The 15,703-nt window shown below is 41.1% G+C and overlaps 1 protein-coding gene across 1 annotated transcript in view; it reads right to left on the bottom strand.

Annotated features, from left to right (window-relative positions):
• The window catches only part of PPM1G (protein phosphatase, Mg2+/Mn2+ dependent 1G), a 30,669-nt gene extending 18,260 nt beyond the window's left edge, over positions 1–12,409 (bottom strand). Inside the window, exon 1 of the mRNA XM_036752521.1 lies at positions 11,970–12,409. Coding sequence (XP_036608416.1) covers positions 11,970–12,113 — 144 coding nt within the window. The 5' untranslated portion in view covers positions 12,114–12,409. The remainder of the gene's footprint in view (positions 1–11,969) is intronic.
• Between the last annotated feature and the right edge of the window lie 3,294 nt (positions 12,410–15,703).

Consider the following 15,703-nt stretch of genomic DNA (forward strand, 5'->3'; position numbering starts at 1 on the left):
GGGGTTAAGTGCCTTGCTCAGGGTCACACAGCTACTAAGTGTCTGAAGCTGCACTTGAACTCAGGTCCTCCTGACTCTGGGGCCAGTGCTCTATCCACTTTGCCACCTAGCTGCCCCTGTATTGTTATTGTTTTTTTAAGTAAAAGTGCTATATAGGAAGCAGGCAGACAATAAATGAGAATCAATCTACCTCTATATCTCCAATCCTAGACCCAGAGACACTTTCATTACACTACAGCACCTCCAAGACTATATGTATGCCCTTGGAATAAACAATGGCCAAAAAAGCCACCCCAAAACAACAAAACAGCAAGAGAGTCAGGGCTTCTCAGAAACATACTGGATGAGATCTATATGACTATAATATTCTGTGTAGGAGAAAATAGTTATACTCCCTCAATCAAAATTCAAAAACTTAGGGAGTATTTTCCCCAAACATCTCATTCTCCCCATCAAACAATTCATTATAGTTATCATTCCTGCATTTATCTAAGCTTTTTTTCTGAACATAGCTATATTTTCATTCTGAATTTTCCCTTCTGCTATACATTTTATAAGCTTACTACCTGATACAGTAGGTCAGAAGTAGGACTTCCTTACATTTGTTCTAAGGCTGGCTTCTTTTAAACCTCAAAGGCTGTTTTCTTTATGGTAACAAAATTTAGTAAACAGTCAGTATTCATCCTAGCCATAATGGGACATGCTAAAGGCTGTTTGGGAGGACAGGAAAATTCTGGGGAAAAATATTTCTCTTTATTTTCCCAGGGTCTTTTTGTTGTCACTAAACATATCCATGATGATATCAACAATGCCTAAAAATGTAGGATAAAAAAAATCTTTTAAAATCACAAATGTTTAAAATAAGATATCCACCACATTCTAAATTATTTCTGAAGGATTTTTTTAGTAAAACATTGCATAGCTATACAGTTAATGCATCTTTATCTGACCATGTACATTGATCAAACACTTTTTATCAAATGAGCCTGAAAACTTCCTACTTAAAAGCATAGAGGTAAAATGAAAGACTTCATTAAAATTTATAAGAATGTTGTCAGCCAGTTTCTATTATTACAAATCTTAATTCTAAAGTCTTTGGACTCTGAAGATTCAAAAGTAAAAATGTAAATGATAATTTAAAAAAGAAAATAAAAATGTGAATGATGATAGCTGCTACTGAAGTAGAATACACAAGCAACTTGAAATTGGAAAGGTCTTTTCAAACACGTTAGGAAAACAGAGAATATAAAATCATGGAGTCGGAAAGGACCTCACAGGCTATCAAGTCTGGTCTAAACCCCAACAAGAATATTCTCTATAATATACCAAAGAACTGATCACATGAAGACCTCTAGTAAAGAGGAGTATACTATTTTCTGAGGTAGCCCATTCCAGAATAGTTGTAATTGCTAGGAAATTTTTCCTTACATCAAGCCTAAATCTGCTTCCTTGCAAACTCTACCCATCCTAAACATCTGTGAAACCAGACTTTCATAACTTAAGAAAGCTGTCATGAAAACCAGGGCATAAAATACCTTGAGTATACAATTCACAGGCTCCTAGTTCTGCCTGCCATTTAAGGAGAGAGCTCAACTCAGACACCTCTCTTCATTTCTCACCTGGCTGCACTACTTTGGGACTTCTCTCACTGACTTCACCATGCCCCCAAGTCAGATTCCTTCTCCTCCTTCAGGGTCATATCTCACTGTTGAGTCATGTTGAGCTTGCAGTCCACTAAAACTCGCAGATCTTTTTCCACTGACTATGCCAGACTGACTGATTTTCAAAGTGGCAAAAACTAAGGCATGCTAGATTCCATTAAAATCCTACCTTGAAGGGGCAGCTAGGTAGTGAAGTAGATAGAACACTGGCCCAGGAGTCAGGAGAAGCTGAGTTCACAATCCAGCCTCAGACACTTATTAGCTATGTGACCTTGGGCAAGTCACTTAACCCCAACTGCCTCCAAAAAGAGGGAAAAAAATCCTAGTTTGATGTCCCATCATGGGGTGATCCTGAATTTCTAAAGGTTATAGTAACAGAACACGAGAACTGACAGATCCGGGAAGCCTCAAATACAGGCCTGTGACAGGCTATGTCTGAGGATACCAGCCTAGATATTTAAGTGCAGAGGCTTATCACCAGAAGGTTGGTCACTTATATTGTTGTTATTTGTCAACCCAAGAGACGAGCAAAGTGCAAAATATTCTTCATTGTGCAACCCCTTTTCTCTTTGTAGTGATGACAGCAAAAAAAGAAAAAAGAGGCTGTTAAGAATCAATTTTTAGATCTTCCAAAAGAATTAATTTGAGGAATCTACCATTGAGTATTATTATATAATTATACAAATTGAGGTGACCAAAAAAACCCAAAAGATATCAACAAAACTGTTTAAGGTAAATTCTATTATAAAATTTGTAACAAATATTCGAATAATTATACTTTTAAGTTTAATAGACAAAACACATTTTTATAAGAAAACCAAGTTACATGCAATAGTTTTACTGTTCCTAAAGAAACAAAATTACCTAGAGGAGAAAAAGAGAGAAAGACGACAAAGAAGAAAGTGTAGAAAGGGTCCACACACCAGCACACCTTGTAAGATAATGGTGATGATATATATGTCCACAATTCATTCTTTCAACCATATCCCTAATTAGATAGCCTTAGCAGTGCCCCCTGAACTGTTAACCCTGTTTCTTAGCCTAGGCCTCATAGCTGTCACTAAACGGAGTAGTTAGTACTGAAAAGAGGCCCATTTTTCTCACCCTGCAATATCAACCTCTGACTAACTACTACCAAAAGACATGTCAATCCAAGAATACCAGGAGTTGCAGCCTCTCCCAGACCAGTGGTCCTGCATCCAACCCAGCCCTCTCAGACATCATCCCTAGAAGCAACTCCTGTGGAGATACGACCTGACAACTGCTTCAGTAAGCACTGAAGCCTTCTCAGGAGCCATACCTACTGAAGACCTGGAGAAAAAAGTTCTTGACACCAACTGTTAAAATGTTCAATATCAGAAACAGATATGATTGATGAGCTTTGGGGGGGCGGAGCCAAGATGGCAGCTGGAAAGCAGGGACTTGCTTAAGCTCTCCCCCAAATCCCTCCAAACACCTGTAAAAAAATGGCTCTGAACAAATTCTAGAACTGCAGAACCCATGAAATAGCAGAGGGAAACAGGTCTCCAGCCCAGGAGAGCCTGGATGGTTGCTGGGAGGGGTCTATCGCACGGTGCCGGGAGCAGAAGGCAGCCCAGCTGGGCCACGCCAGGACAGACCAGACCCACAGTCAGCCAGCTGGAACAGGCCTTGGGGCCATGAATCAGTGACTTTTTGTGGCAGTTACCAGACTTCTCAACCCACAAACGCCAAAAAGCAGGTTAGAGGGAAACTGCAGAATCGAGTTCAGAGAGGTCCGATCACCAGCCCTAGAGGTGGCAGAGGTAGTGCAGCAGTGTTGGCAGGTTGCAGCAGCAGGAAACTCCCGAGGCTGCTTCCAGAGCTACAGCATCAGCTGCTTCCTGAGTCCCTGGCTCACACGATGGGAGGAATCTAGCAGCGGATCAGAGTGGCACTGCAAGGAGAGCTTTGTTGGCACAAAAGCAGATTCTCTTGCTGTGCCCTACTTGGATCTGTACTATGGTCCTGGCTGGCGGTTCTTGGGGGAGGAGGAGCGCTGCAGCGACAGAGCCTGGGGTGACAGCGGAGTAGAAGTAGCTCTGAAAACAGCAGTGCTTGCACCCTAAAGCTTGAGACAAAGCACTCTCTACTCTACAAACAGTCATAACCTGACAAAAAGCTCAAGGGTCAAGTAGTTGGCTGGGAACATGAACAGGCAGCAAAAACAAACTCAGACTCAAACTTAAGATTCCTTTTTTGGTGACGAAGATCTAAACATACAGCCAGAAGAAGTCAACAAAGTCAAAGAGCCTACATCAAAAGCCTCCAAGAAAAATATGAATTGGTCTCAGGTCACGGAAGAGCTCAAAAGGATTTGGAAAAGCAAGTAAGAGAAGTAGAGGAAAAATTGGGAAGAGAAATGAGAATGATGCAAGAAAACCATGAAAAACAAGTCAATGACTTGCTAAAGGAGACTCAAAAAATACTGAAGAAAATAAAACCTTAAAGAACAAACCCAAATGTTAAAAAAGCTCCAAAAAGCCAATGAGGAGAAGAATTCCTTGAAAGGCAGAATTAATCAAATGGAAAAGGAGGTCCAAAAGACCACTGAAGAGAATACCACCTTAAAAATTAGACTGGAGCAAGTGGAAGCTAATGACTTTATGAGAAATCAAGATATTATAATACAGAACCAAAGGAACGAAAAAGTGGAAGACAATGTGAAATATTTCATTGGAAAAACCACTGACCTGGAGAACAGATCCAGGAGAGAGAATTTAAAAAATTATTGGACTACCTGAAAGCCATGATCAAAAAAAGATCCTAGACATCATCTTTCAAGAAATTATCAAGGAAAACTTCCCTGATATTCTAGAACCGGAGAGTAAAATAGAAATTGAAAGAATCTACCCATCTCCTCTTGAAAAAGATCCCAAAAAGAAAACTCCTAGGAATATTGTCGCCAAATTCCAGAGTTTCCAGGTCAAGGAGAAAATAATACAAGCAGCCGGAAACAGATATGATTTTATCAATAGGAATGACGTCAAAGAAGATGCAATACTATTTGCTTTGCCACTGCACCCTAAGGACCATGAGAACTTTCCATCTGACTTGCAGCTAAAATCCCTTATATATGTTGTTTCCATTAGAAAATGAGCTCCTTGAGAAGAACCACCTTGCTTTTTTATTCGTATACCCAGTATTTAGCACACACTGCTTTTTACTTAGTATTTAAGAAAGGCTTTTCATTCATTCACTCGCTAAATAACTACTTTGCATATAGTGTTTAATAAATGCTTCTTCATTAGTTTATTAAGTAACAACTGTGTGCAAATCACTAATATTAAGGATTTACAAATATAAATGACATGGTCCCTTGCCTACAAGAAACTGTCACTGCTTCTAAACAAAATGTTAAGAAGTTATGGTACCTGAATGTGATGGAGTATTTGTGTGCTGTAAAAAATGATGAAGTGGTTTCAGAAAAATCTAGGAAGACTTACGTGAACTGATGCAAAGTGATGTGAACAAAGTCAAGATAACAATCTATACAGTAACAGCAATATTGTAAAGATAATCAACCAAGTGAAAGACTTAAGTGACTTCAATCAACACAATGATCCACCACAACTCCAAGACGCATGATATAAAATGTTGTCCACCTCCAGATAGAGAACTGAGGGATTCAGAGTACAGACCAAAGAATATAGTTTTTTCTTTTCTTGCCTTTTATCCCCAGAACACGATGAATGAAAAAATAAGTTTTGCATATATACTCTAAGGATCATCAACAACTGTGAATGACTTAGCTATTCTGATCAATAAAATGATCTAAGCCAATTCCAAAAGACATATGACGAAAAATGCTATCTACCCCTAAAGAGAGAACTAATGGATTCTGAGTGTTGATGGAAGCATCATTTTTTTCACTTTTTCTTTCCTTTTTTTTTGGCAACATGGCTAATATGAAAATGTTTTGCACAATCTCACAGGTAAAATGCTTTGTGTGACTTCATATATATATATTATGTATATTGTATTTCTTCCCTTCTCAGGGTGAGGAAAGGGGTGGAAGGAGGGAGATAATATGGAACTGAAAAATATAAAATTAATAAAATATTTTTATTACTGCATTTCAACATAAATGAATGAATGAACAATGAAATGTTGAGAACTCTTCTTAGGACAACAATAAAAGGGAAATGTTAAGGCTACAACTGCGAGCCCTACAGAGCCAACACCTGATGTAAAGTGTTCATCAGGCCCCTCTAATGAGATGCCATGTTTTCAATAAAACCCAATCACTGTCTTCCCTGATGTCTCTTCAGTACATCCAACCATTCTCAAAAGTGACCATTATAAGCTCCCTCAGAAACTATTTTGGGAATCTTCTTCAGATCTGCCTGTTTCCCAGAAACTGAGGCTATCCCTGAACACACTGTCTGCACTGTCCTCCTATTACCTGTGGTTCTAGCCCCAGCTATCTTCTCATCCCTACCTTTGCCTCCCGCCTTCACCAAGCAACACTATGACTCCTCGATACAAAATGTTAATATTTAAAGATGAAACATGATAATTTCTAATGATATAGCATATGCAACTATTTAACAATTTCAGAAAGTGTTAAATATTCAATAGGTCATAGGCCACCAATGACAATAAGTCAAAGTTTATAGAAGCAGCTAGATGGGCCAACAGAGAGAGCACTGAATTTAAAATTAGGAAGACCTGAGTTCAAATCTAGTCCAAGGCACCTACTAGCTGTGTGACCATGGGCAAGTCACTTAATTGCTGCCTGCCTCAGTTTCCCCAAGCATAAAATGGGGATAATGATATCAAAAGAGATAATATTTGTAAAGCACTTGGTACAAAGTAGCACCTGGCTGCTTATTAATGCTTGTTTCCTTCCTTCCTTCTTCCCCCCCCACCTCCTTCCCAGAGGATCTTTTATAGGTTACAAGATTATAAGTTTTATATGTCTAGCAAAAGCAAATAAAATCATTCATTAAATAGGAATCAATGCTCTATGTTCAGTTGGAAGGTTCTACTTAGCAATGACATTTAAGTTTGCTTCTATGGATTTGTGCCTCTAGAGACAACACGCTTGTTAAAAGTAGCATATGGAAATAGGAGATAATAGACCTAGAGCCTCTATCTTTCTGCAAATTTGAGCACACAAATCTAAGTTTTCTGAAAGTACAAAGTCTTGAGAAGATAACTGAATAGAGAGGACTGTGAGAGGCAAGGGAAGGACTAAGAGTCTGGAAATAAATTTGTTCAGAATAACAGAAGTCTGATTCCAAGTACAACCTTCAGTGGTCTGAAAGATAATGAGGAAATAGTATAGTAAAAAGAAAAGGTCTCTTAAAACTTTCTAAAAATGAAATACCCATCTCTCTCTGAAATATGAGGAATATAGGAATACATCTATTACAAGCTATAATAAACAAAAATGCACTGCTATATTTTAAAAGTTGATTTGATTTTTCCAGACTAATTAATTCAATTGAGTGCACTCTAGGTAAAAAGTGGGTTCTAGTTTGGTTCAGCAAAAGTATGCACTGCTCTTAACTATCAGTGGGTTAGATTTCAAATCTAAAAACTTCAGCTTCCAATGCCCCAAGGGGCTCTTTTAATTTTCCACAGCATCCCTTTTGCTATCACACGTGGATGTTACAATATCAGAAACTGCTGCTGTTTTTACTGTTCAGTTGTGTCCAACTCTCCATGATTCCATGGACTGTAGCATGACAATACTATCCATAGGATTGTCTTGGCAAAGATACTAATTTGCCATTTCCTTTTCCAGTGAATTATGGCAAACAAAAATTAAGTGACTTGTCCAGGGTCACACTGCTATTAAGTGCCTGAGGCTGAATTTGAACTCAGGTATTTCTTACTCCAGGCCCTGCACTCTACCCACTGAGCCACCAAACTACCTATTAGGTACCTAAAATTTTTCCACCATCAGGACTCACACAATTTTATATCAAATCCTAGAGTCATATCTTACATAATCCACTGCACGTCTGAAATTAACTTGCCCCAAGGTTAATGGTTCAACTACTCCAAATCTTCTATTCTACGTACAAGGTGTTCTCAGTGTAAAAGAAATCATATTGAACCCTTTATGATACAGAATCAGAGCATTTTGAGCATTATTTCTAGGGAATACCAAAGATAGGACGTCTATAATTTTACTGGAAGGTACGGTGTCTTCCAATCAAGACCACACCAACTTTAGTTTATCTTATCATAAAAAACTGTTAGCCAAAAAAATCCTAGAGCAGTTTTAATATATTTCAACCTTATTACAACAAACTGTTATAACCCTAATAAAAGCCCTCAAAATGCTTTGGAAAAAATTAGGCATGTGACAATAAGCCTAATTATCCTGCACTCCTGATCACAAAGTCTTACTCAAACTTATATGGTAAGTTGTTGACAGATACTTTATACTGCAGAGAAGGAAATGGAGAAAGAACCATTTTGCTCATTTTCAGTGAGCTAATGAAACAACTTCAGTATTTTCACAGAAAATTCTGAAAACTGTCTTTCAATGACTTTTGTTCATTTTAAGTCGAACATTGAGGCCATTTCTTTAAAAACTCTCATACAAAACTATTCCATCTTAGTTTTAGAGGGAGCCTGAAACCTGCAAAGAAAAAATCACATCTGTCATATGTATGTTGCATCTCAAGTCAAACTAGATCCCAGGCTACTCTTTCTCCTATGAGCCAGTTATTACCACTACCCTACCTAAAAAACTATGTTCATGTAGTGTTCTAAGATTCTTTTAATTTATTCTTTTTCAGTCACTAAAATTAGTCAATTCAACAAACACTTATTAAGTGCCTTACCCTATGCACTTAACTGCTGTAAATTGGAGAGACAAAGATGAAAAACCAATTCCTGCCTTCAAAAAGATCACAATGCTATATAGATTGAAACTAGGATTATGAGCCTCAAGCCCAGAAACATCATTCCCCCCATCTAGAAAATTTCTTCCTTTCTTCGTTTTGTCCAAATCTCTCAAATTTAAGGTTCTGGAAAGTGAAGTACTTTGCACTAGAATGCAGAGGCCTCCTAACTCTCATGTGCTCTAACATATCACTGTCTCTCCCAAAATTAAGTTCAATGCTTTCTGGCTAGTCATGCATTTTAAGGCCTCAGGCAAGTCATTTTCCACAGCCAATCATTTTAAACACTTTATATTCACCTGCCAGTAGGCCTTGATATACCTCTTCCCAAGTCAGGTTAAACTAAGACATCCATTCTACCCAACAGTCCTAAAACTTCATCTTAGAATGTCTTCTCCAACCCCATCACATCTCCACCAAAAATATACAAGTCCTTAAAGAATCCTATCAATTCAAAAACATAAGATTTGGAGCTTCATAGCTTTTTCCTCTCTCAGTTTTGCATACTTTAAAGGTTGAGGGTGGGGGGAGCCAATTCAATTACACAGCCCATACCCATCCAAGGCTCTACAGTTCCTTCTCCACAAGTACCTTGGAAAACCTCAGCTTTTGTTTTAGAAGGCCATGAACCTGCTTTAAAAAAATCACTACAACACAAATATCACAGATATCTACAGAGATATTAGAAAGATAAGAATTCCTGGGCCAAGAATCACTAGAAGAATAAAGAATGTAAAAACCTAAGAGAGACAGACTCACCATTAAAACTAGCTTGTTAACACCAAAGGTCCCAAGCCATTCAGAGCTATCTTTGAAAGCATTCTCTATCCAATGATCTACAATCTATCAGAAGTTGCAAAATCTAGGCTACCCATCCATCCGCTCCCTACCTCCCAACCTGCCACCCCTCTCCCCAGCCACCACCACCAAATTCACTCTGCTCCCACACACCTCAACCAGCTTGGTCTCAGGCTCCCTCCAAAGTATGATGAGCCAAGGGAGGGGGAACTCCCTGTTTGTTGTGTCTGGATTACACCTCCTCAGTCAAGGCACCTTGGTACCACAGTGAAAGAGGCTAGAGAAAGGCAGGGAGAATAAAATGTGAAGGTGAGTGTGACAGTTGCCACCCCCTGACTCAAGAGAAAAAGGTACACTAGCACATCCTGTTATGCTGGACCTATGCAACAGGGATTTATCAAATGTTGTAAAGGTTTATTAGGATAATAAAACTTTCCAAATCTAAACCAACAGAACCAAGCAGGTTAAGTAGGGGACTTTTATTAATTGGAAGTGTTAAGCCACGGAGATGTTAAACCTTAAAGTACAAAAAATGTAAAATTCTTTTTAGCAATAATGTACTAGGGTCTTACAGAATATATATCCAATACAAAATTTAGGAAGAGTTTCATTAAAGCTATCCAAGCATGTGAAGGAGGAGGGGGGGAAATTTTTTTTAAAGTACATTAGAAAATTCAAACACCTTTAGCAGTCAATCTCTCAGAAGGAAAATTTAGATCATGGGCATTTTAGCTAAAAATCACTGCATGATATACAGACCTTTGTTGATCAGCCTCTGGCTATACCATAACTCATGGACAAAATGAAAAAGTCTAGTAGGAATACTGAACAATGTTGGCTTAATGGGACAAATAGATGAAGGAAGTGGATCTAGATCCAGACAATTAAGTTAAAATGAGAAACTAGAAATATTATTGCCCAAGAATGGCAGCAACTAAAATAGAAAGAAAAGCTGAAGAAAAAGACCACTTCACATAATTAACACAGAGAGAAAATGTATGGAATGAGGAACCCTGGAAGAAAAGTATTGCCATATTGCATGTAAATTTCAAGAAATTATAAGACCATAACAAAGACTCTCAATGGAAAATTTGTAGAAATGAAAGGAATCTCCCCAAATCACCCAATCCACACCTCCCTTAAGGTAGGGCTGACCTTTAAACCATCCCAAAGTTCCAACTTGTGCATCCACCATACTCACTACACTGTGCACTGTGGGGAATTTACACAAAAATGGAGACACTGTTCCTGACTTAAGGGGCTTTTAATATTATTGGGGGAAACAGTACAAAGATGCCAGCCCATTCAGTCCTCTTCAGCAACCTGGTCACACAATTTATCATGACTGTTGGTTATAACAGCCAAAAGAAACTATTCAGCTACAGAATCTGAACCTAAAAACGAAACTGTTTAACTCCATGCTGCCATTCTAGAGCTAAATCAAGGGGAAGGGGTGGGGCAGAGAATTCCCAAGAGTAATATCTACAGAGCATGCCTTGACAGATAAAACACCAGTTTTAACCCCAACTGCCTTAATCCACTGTCTCACTCCAGTCTTTCAGCTGGATATATTCCCCCCTCCCCCAATCACCCCCCACTCACCCACTCTTTTTTTTGACCTAGCAAATAAGTCATTATCACTAAAGAAGGCAGAAGTGCTAAAGTGCATCCGTCTTTATTCTCTTCCTTTTTTTAGGACCAATATCTGATACCCTTCTCTGTATTTTCAAACATAACTCCAGCTAAACAACTTTTTCTTTGCTAGGTCCATTTTCCTAAAGGGAGTAAAAAAGGGTTCCTTATAAAAATACAAGAGAAGAAAATGCTCAAGTAAAAGTCACAGAAAAGAAAGTTGATGAAAGCAATGAAAGTTTGTTAAAGGCACGGATGACAGCAAGTAAACGCACTATAAGCAGTTGGCCACTTCAAAGCGAGCAGCAGACCACGACAAAGCTAATTTTTGAGGAGTTTAAGAAAGAAGAAACACTGAGCTGGAATGAAAGATCAAGACAGTTAACTTGAGTATGTTAAAAGACTGAAAAAAATTTCCCTGGAAATGACCTCTCTCACAAGGTTCATTCTTAATGACAGATTCTGGAAGACAAGCTCGGGGCCTTGGAATTAACCCCATGCAGTGCCAAGCAACAGCAACTTGGGAGTTTGAAAAATCCAAAACAGAATGCTTGCTCAGCATTCCATTTAGGCGGCCTCCCCACCCAAACTAGGCCTTCCCATTTTGTATGTATGTCTGTCTAAACACACACACACACACAAAATAGAGATTACATGTCAACACCGTCCCGGGGGGAGGTCACCTTTTCCTCCCCCTTCCCTTTACCCCTCGAGGGAAGCCAGGCGGGTGGGAAGGGCGGATAAACCCGAGTTCACGCGGCTTACGCCCAAAGGGCGGCCGGCCGGCCCTGCGAAGCCTGGGAGGGACAGGAGCGGGCTGGGGGGGTGAGGCGGAGGCCTGAGGCACGCCTCCGTGGAGCCCCAGCGCCTGCCGGCCCCGAACTCTGGGGACCCAGAATGTGCTTCTTCTACTCCACGTGAGATCAGCACCTGCACTCCGCCTCCCATCTCCCAGCGGTTGCCCGGCCGGTGGGGTCTGCCTCCCTCCCGCAATTACCTCCATCGAGACGCGCCAGCCTTGCATGGCCGAGAAGCCGTAGGGCAGCGGCAGGCGCGGAGCGCCGTGTCCCCCCGGGCCCGCGGTGCCCTCCCCATCCCCAGAGCTCTTCACCGTGTTGGGCTGGGAGAGATACGCGCCCATCGCGACGTCTGAAGGCCCGGCAGATGGGCAGGGCGGGCGAGAGAAGCCGTGACCCGTCCCGGCGCAAGAGCTCCGGGGGCACGCGCCGCAGGGAGCGGACAGAAAAGAAGGCGTGGCCAAGGCGACGTGCCGGCGAGAGGCGCGAAGCCTGCAAATGAGGACGACGGCCGGGGGCTGGAGGAGGCGGCGGCCGCGGTAACGGGACCAAGGGAATCTAAGGGGGAGCGGAACCGGAAATAGCGCCGGGAGGAGACCCCGCCCGGCCAGACGGGGCGGTGCTTAAGAGTCATTTCCTTAGCAACTGTACCCCGCTCCCCCGCCAGAGACAACAGCCCCGCCAACGGAATTTCCCGCGAGACTCGGCCTACTGACCACGCCCTCTAACGGCTGCTGGTTCCCAAGAGGCGGGGCCGAGGCGGGCTGAGGGCCCGTGGTCTGGCTGACGAGGCCCTTCTGGGCGGAGCCATAGGCTGCGGCTGCTTCCGCCCCAGGCTCGCCCAGCGCTCCTCCTCTGCCCCTTTTCCCCTCTCCTTTCCCCCTTTCTCCCAGAGGGATGACAGCTTGACTGGTCGCACGACTCATTGCCGCTTAATTAGTAGATTAGCGTTTACACTTATGGAATGTAAACTCCGTGAGGGCAGCTTCCTCCTTTTTTGGGGGGGGAGGGTCTTTGTCTCTTTACCCCCACCGCCTCGCGTCTAGCACTGTGCTAGGTACGCAGCAGCTTTGGAAATCAAGTAATCGAAAATTTTATGTTAAACTCCCTACATTCACGTGAAGAAGAAGCCCAGAAGATATGAGTTCAAGTCCCATTCCTCACACACACTGGCTTTGTAACCTGGACAAGTAATTTCCTAGGGCTCTGGGAACCTGCTAAGACAGGGGTTTTTAACATAAGATCCACAAAGAGATCCATGGATAAATTTCAGGGGCTCCTTGAACTTGCATGGAGAAAAAAAAAATTTTTTTTCACTAACCTTTGGTTTACCTTTGAAATCTTATATATTTTGTTTTAGACACTTAAAAAACATCCTGAGAAGGGGTGCATAGGCTTCAACAGAGAGCCAAAGGAGTCAACGATGCAAAAATAGGTTAAGAACCCCTGCTTTGAGATTATAAATTCCAAAAGAGTTGCGGATCTTCTCTGGTAGGGGAAGTTTCCAATTCTGGGATTACCTGCATGAAGGAAATCTCAAGCCCGGGACGCTGCATACACACAAAAATTCTGATGGGTGCAGATGCAGGCCTGGAGTGGTAGCTCAGAGAGAGTGGAGGAGCAAGAGAACAGAAAAGCTGAAACCAAACAAAGGAGAAGAAGTAGAGCTAGAAAGTGAGTCAAGGGGAAAAGAAGGAAAGTAAGAAATGACATCACAGATAAGGGAACGGAGACAGTGAAGAGAGACAACGGAAAGACAGATCATGATAATAGATGGGAATGAATTGGGATTATACTCTGCTCCCCAGAAGGTCCTTCAAGTCAGGAACACTAATTATAGTAAATTATCTGTATTTTATGAGGCAGCTAGGTGGTGGGCTGGTTCTAGGGCTGGACCTGAAATTGAGAAGACCCGAGTTCGAATTCTAGCCCAGACATTTAATATCTGTGGTGCAGTGGATACAATGATGGGCCAGAAATCAGGAATACTCATTTCCAGAGTTTAAATCTGGCCTCAGACACATAGTAGCTGTGTGACCCTGGGCAAGTCATTTAACCCTATTTGCCTCATTCCTTATTTGTAAAATGGGCCAGAGCAAAGAAAACCCCAAATGGGGTCACAAAGAAATTGACACAACTGAACAGAATGACCATGGACAAATCATTTTAACCTCTTTTCTACTTCAGTTTCCTCCTCTGAAAATGAGTTTAATTTTTTTCTTTTTTTTTGATGGGGGAAGGCAGGGCAATTGGGGTTAAGTGACTCGCCCAAAGTCACACAGCTAGTAAGTGTGTCAAGTGTCTGAGGTCAAACTTGAACTCAGGTCCTCCTGACTCCAGGGCCAGTGCTCTACTCACTTTGCCACCTAGCTGCCCCAATGAGTTTAATTAAAAAAAAAAAAACAACTTGCAATATAAAAGCTATCTATTATGATGTAACCTGTGGCCCAGAACTTTTAAGCTCTGGGCTGACAGGTTAGCCATCCTTCCCATGGCAAGTGAGTGGGAGACAGTGAATGAATCCTAGGAGTATGAGGCAAGCTCCTTAGTCGCAGGTCAGGTGTAGGGTAAAAAAGCAGGGTGTCCCTGCGACTCCTTCAGGAGTGTTACCTTCTCAACACTACCTCTCTCCCAGGGTAGGAAAGTAGGTACAATTGCCTAAAACGCTCTGTTCATTCCTAGACAACAGCTTATGGTTTAGCAGAGATGTCAAAACTCAAGTGGCCACCAGAACTCCCAAGTCCTGCCAAAACCACGTTAAAATGTAATTGGGAAATGTTTAACAAAAAAAAAAACACAACATAAATAATGTTAATTTGTGGTTTTCTAAGTCAATATGATACCCTCAGGCATCCTTTTCTATTTCAGTTGACACCACTCTAAATTCTCAAAGTGTAAACCTATGGGGGTCTCTGATTCCCTTTCAGGAGGTCTTCAAGGTCAAAACTACATAATACTACTAACCATTAAAACTACTATTCACATAATACTACTATTAAAATATTGCTCCCTTTTCCAAATACATATCTGTGTGAGGCTGGATTTCCTTCATATACTTCAAAACAACTTATTACAATAGACTGAATGCAGAAGCAGATATGAGAACCCGGGTTTCTTCTGTTAAGACAGGGGTTAGCTTTGCAAGAATATGTAAAGCAATGCTAGTCTTCGTATTTTTTGTTTGGGGAAATACAGTTATTTTATATATTAACATGTAATGGGTTTATTATTTTTAATAAATATTTTAACACTTTATCCATTTTTATTTCAAATATGGTAACTCTTGGTAGATAGAACCTACATAAAAGCTCTTCGGGGTCCTCAACAATTTTTAAAAGAATAAAATAGTTCTGAAACCAAAAGGTTTAGATTTGGATACCAGTAGAAGCTGGAGAAAAAGAAAGACATATGGAAATGGGAATGGTACAATTTTTAGTAGCAATACTCACAGGTTGGGAAGGCATAGGGTTGTCCATATGATGTGTTTCTGAAACTGGTCTCAAGCACAGATAGTCTGGAAGGTTCCTGTTATATATCTTGTTTTAACTAGGTCAAGCAGAACCTTGAACTTCTCTGGGAGAGAGAGATAATGACTCAGAGGACCACAGGTGGGTGTGATTGCTTGCCTTGAGGCCTTTCAGTCTACTTAAGATGAATTAGTGTTCTGGAGGTTGGCATCCAAGGGCACCAAGGATGACCAATGGTGCTCATATATGTGTACTTAGTACTCTGGAGTTTACTATCCCAGAACCAGGTCATCAGCTTCTCCCCCTCAGGGTTCTAGGGGTACCCCTGAGGGTTTGGAGGGTTTCTTCACTGTCCCAGCCCTACTTCTCTGTCAGTCTTGGGAAGATTAACCTAGAAGCTTGCACCCCCATTCCAAGTGTGTTCCCACCACTTGTTAACCACCAGTTGTTAGCCCTCTACTTTCATT

The sequence above is a fragment of the Trichosurus vulpecula genome, chromosome 3 (genome assembly GCF_011100635.1).
Source record: "Trichosurus vulpecula isolate mTriVul1 chromosome 3, mTriVul1.pri, whole genome shotgun sequence".
In the NCBI taxonomy this organism is placed as follows: Eukaryota; Metazoa; Chordata; class Mammalia; order Diprotodontia; family Phalangeridae; genus Trichosurus; species Trichosurus vulpecula.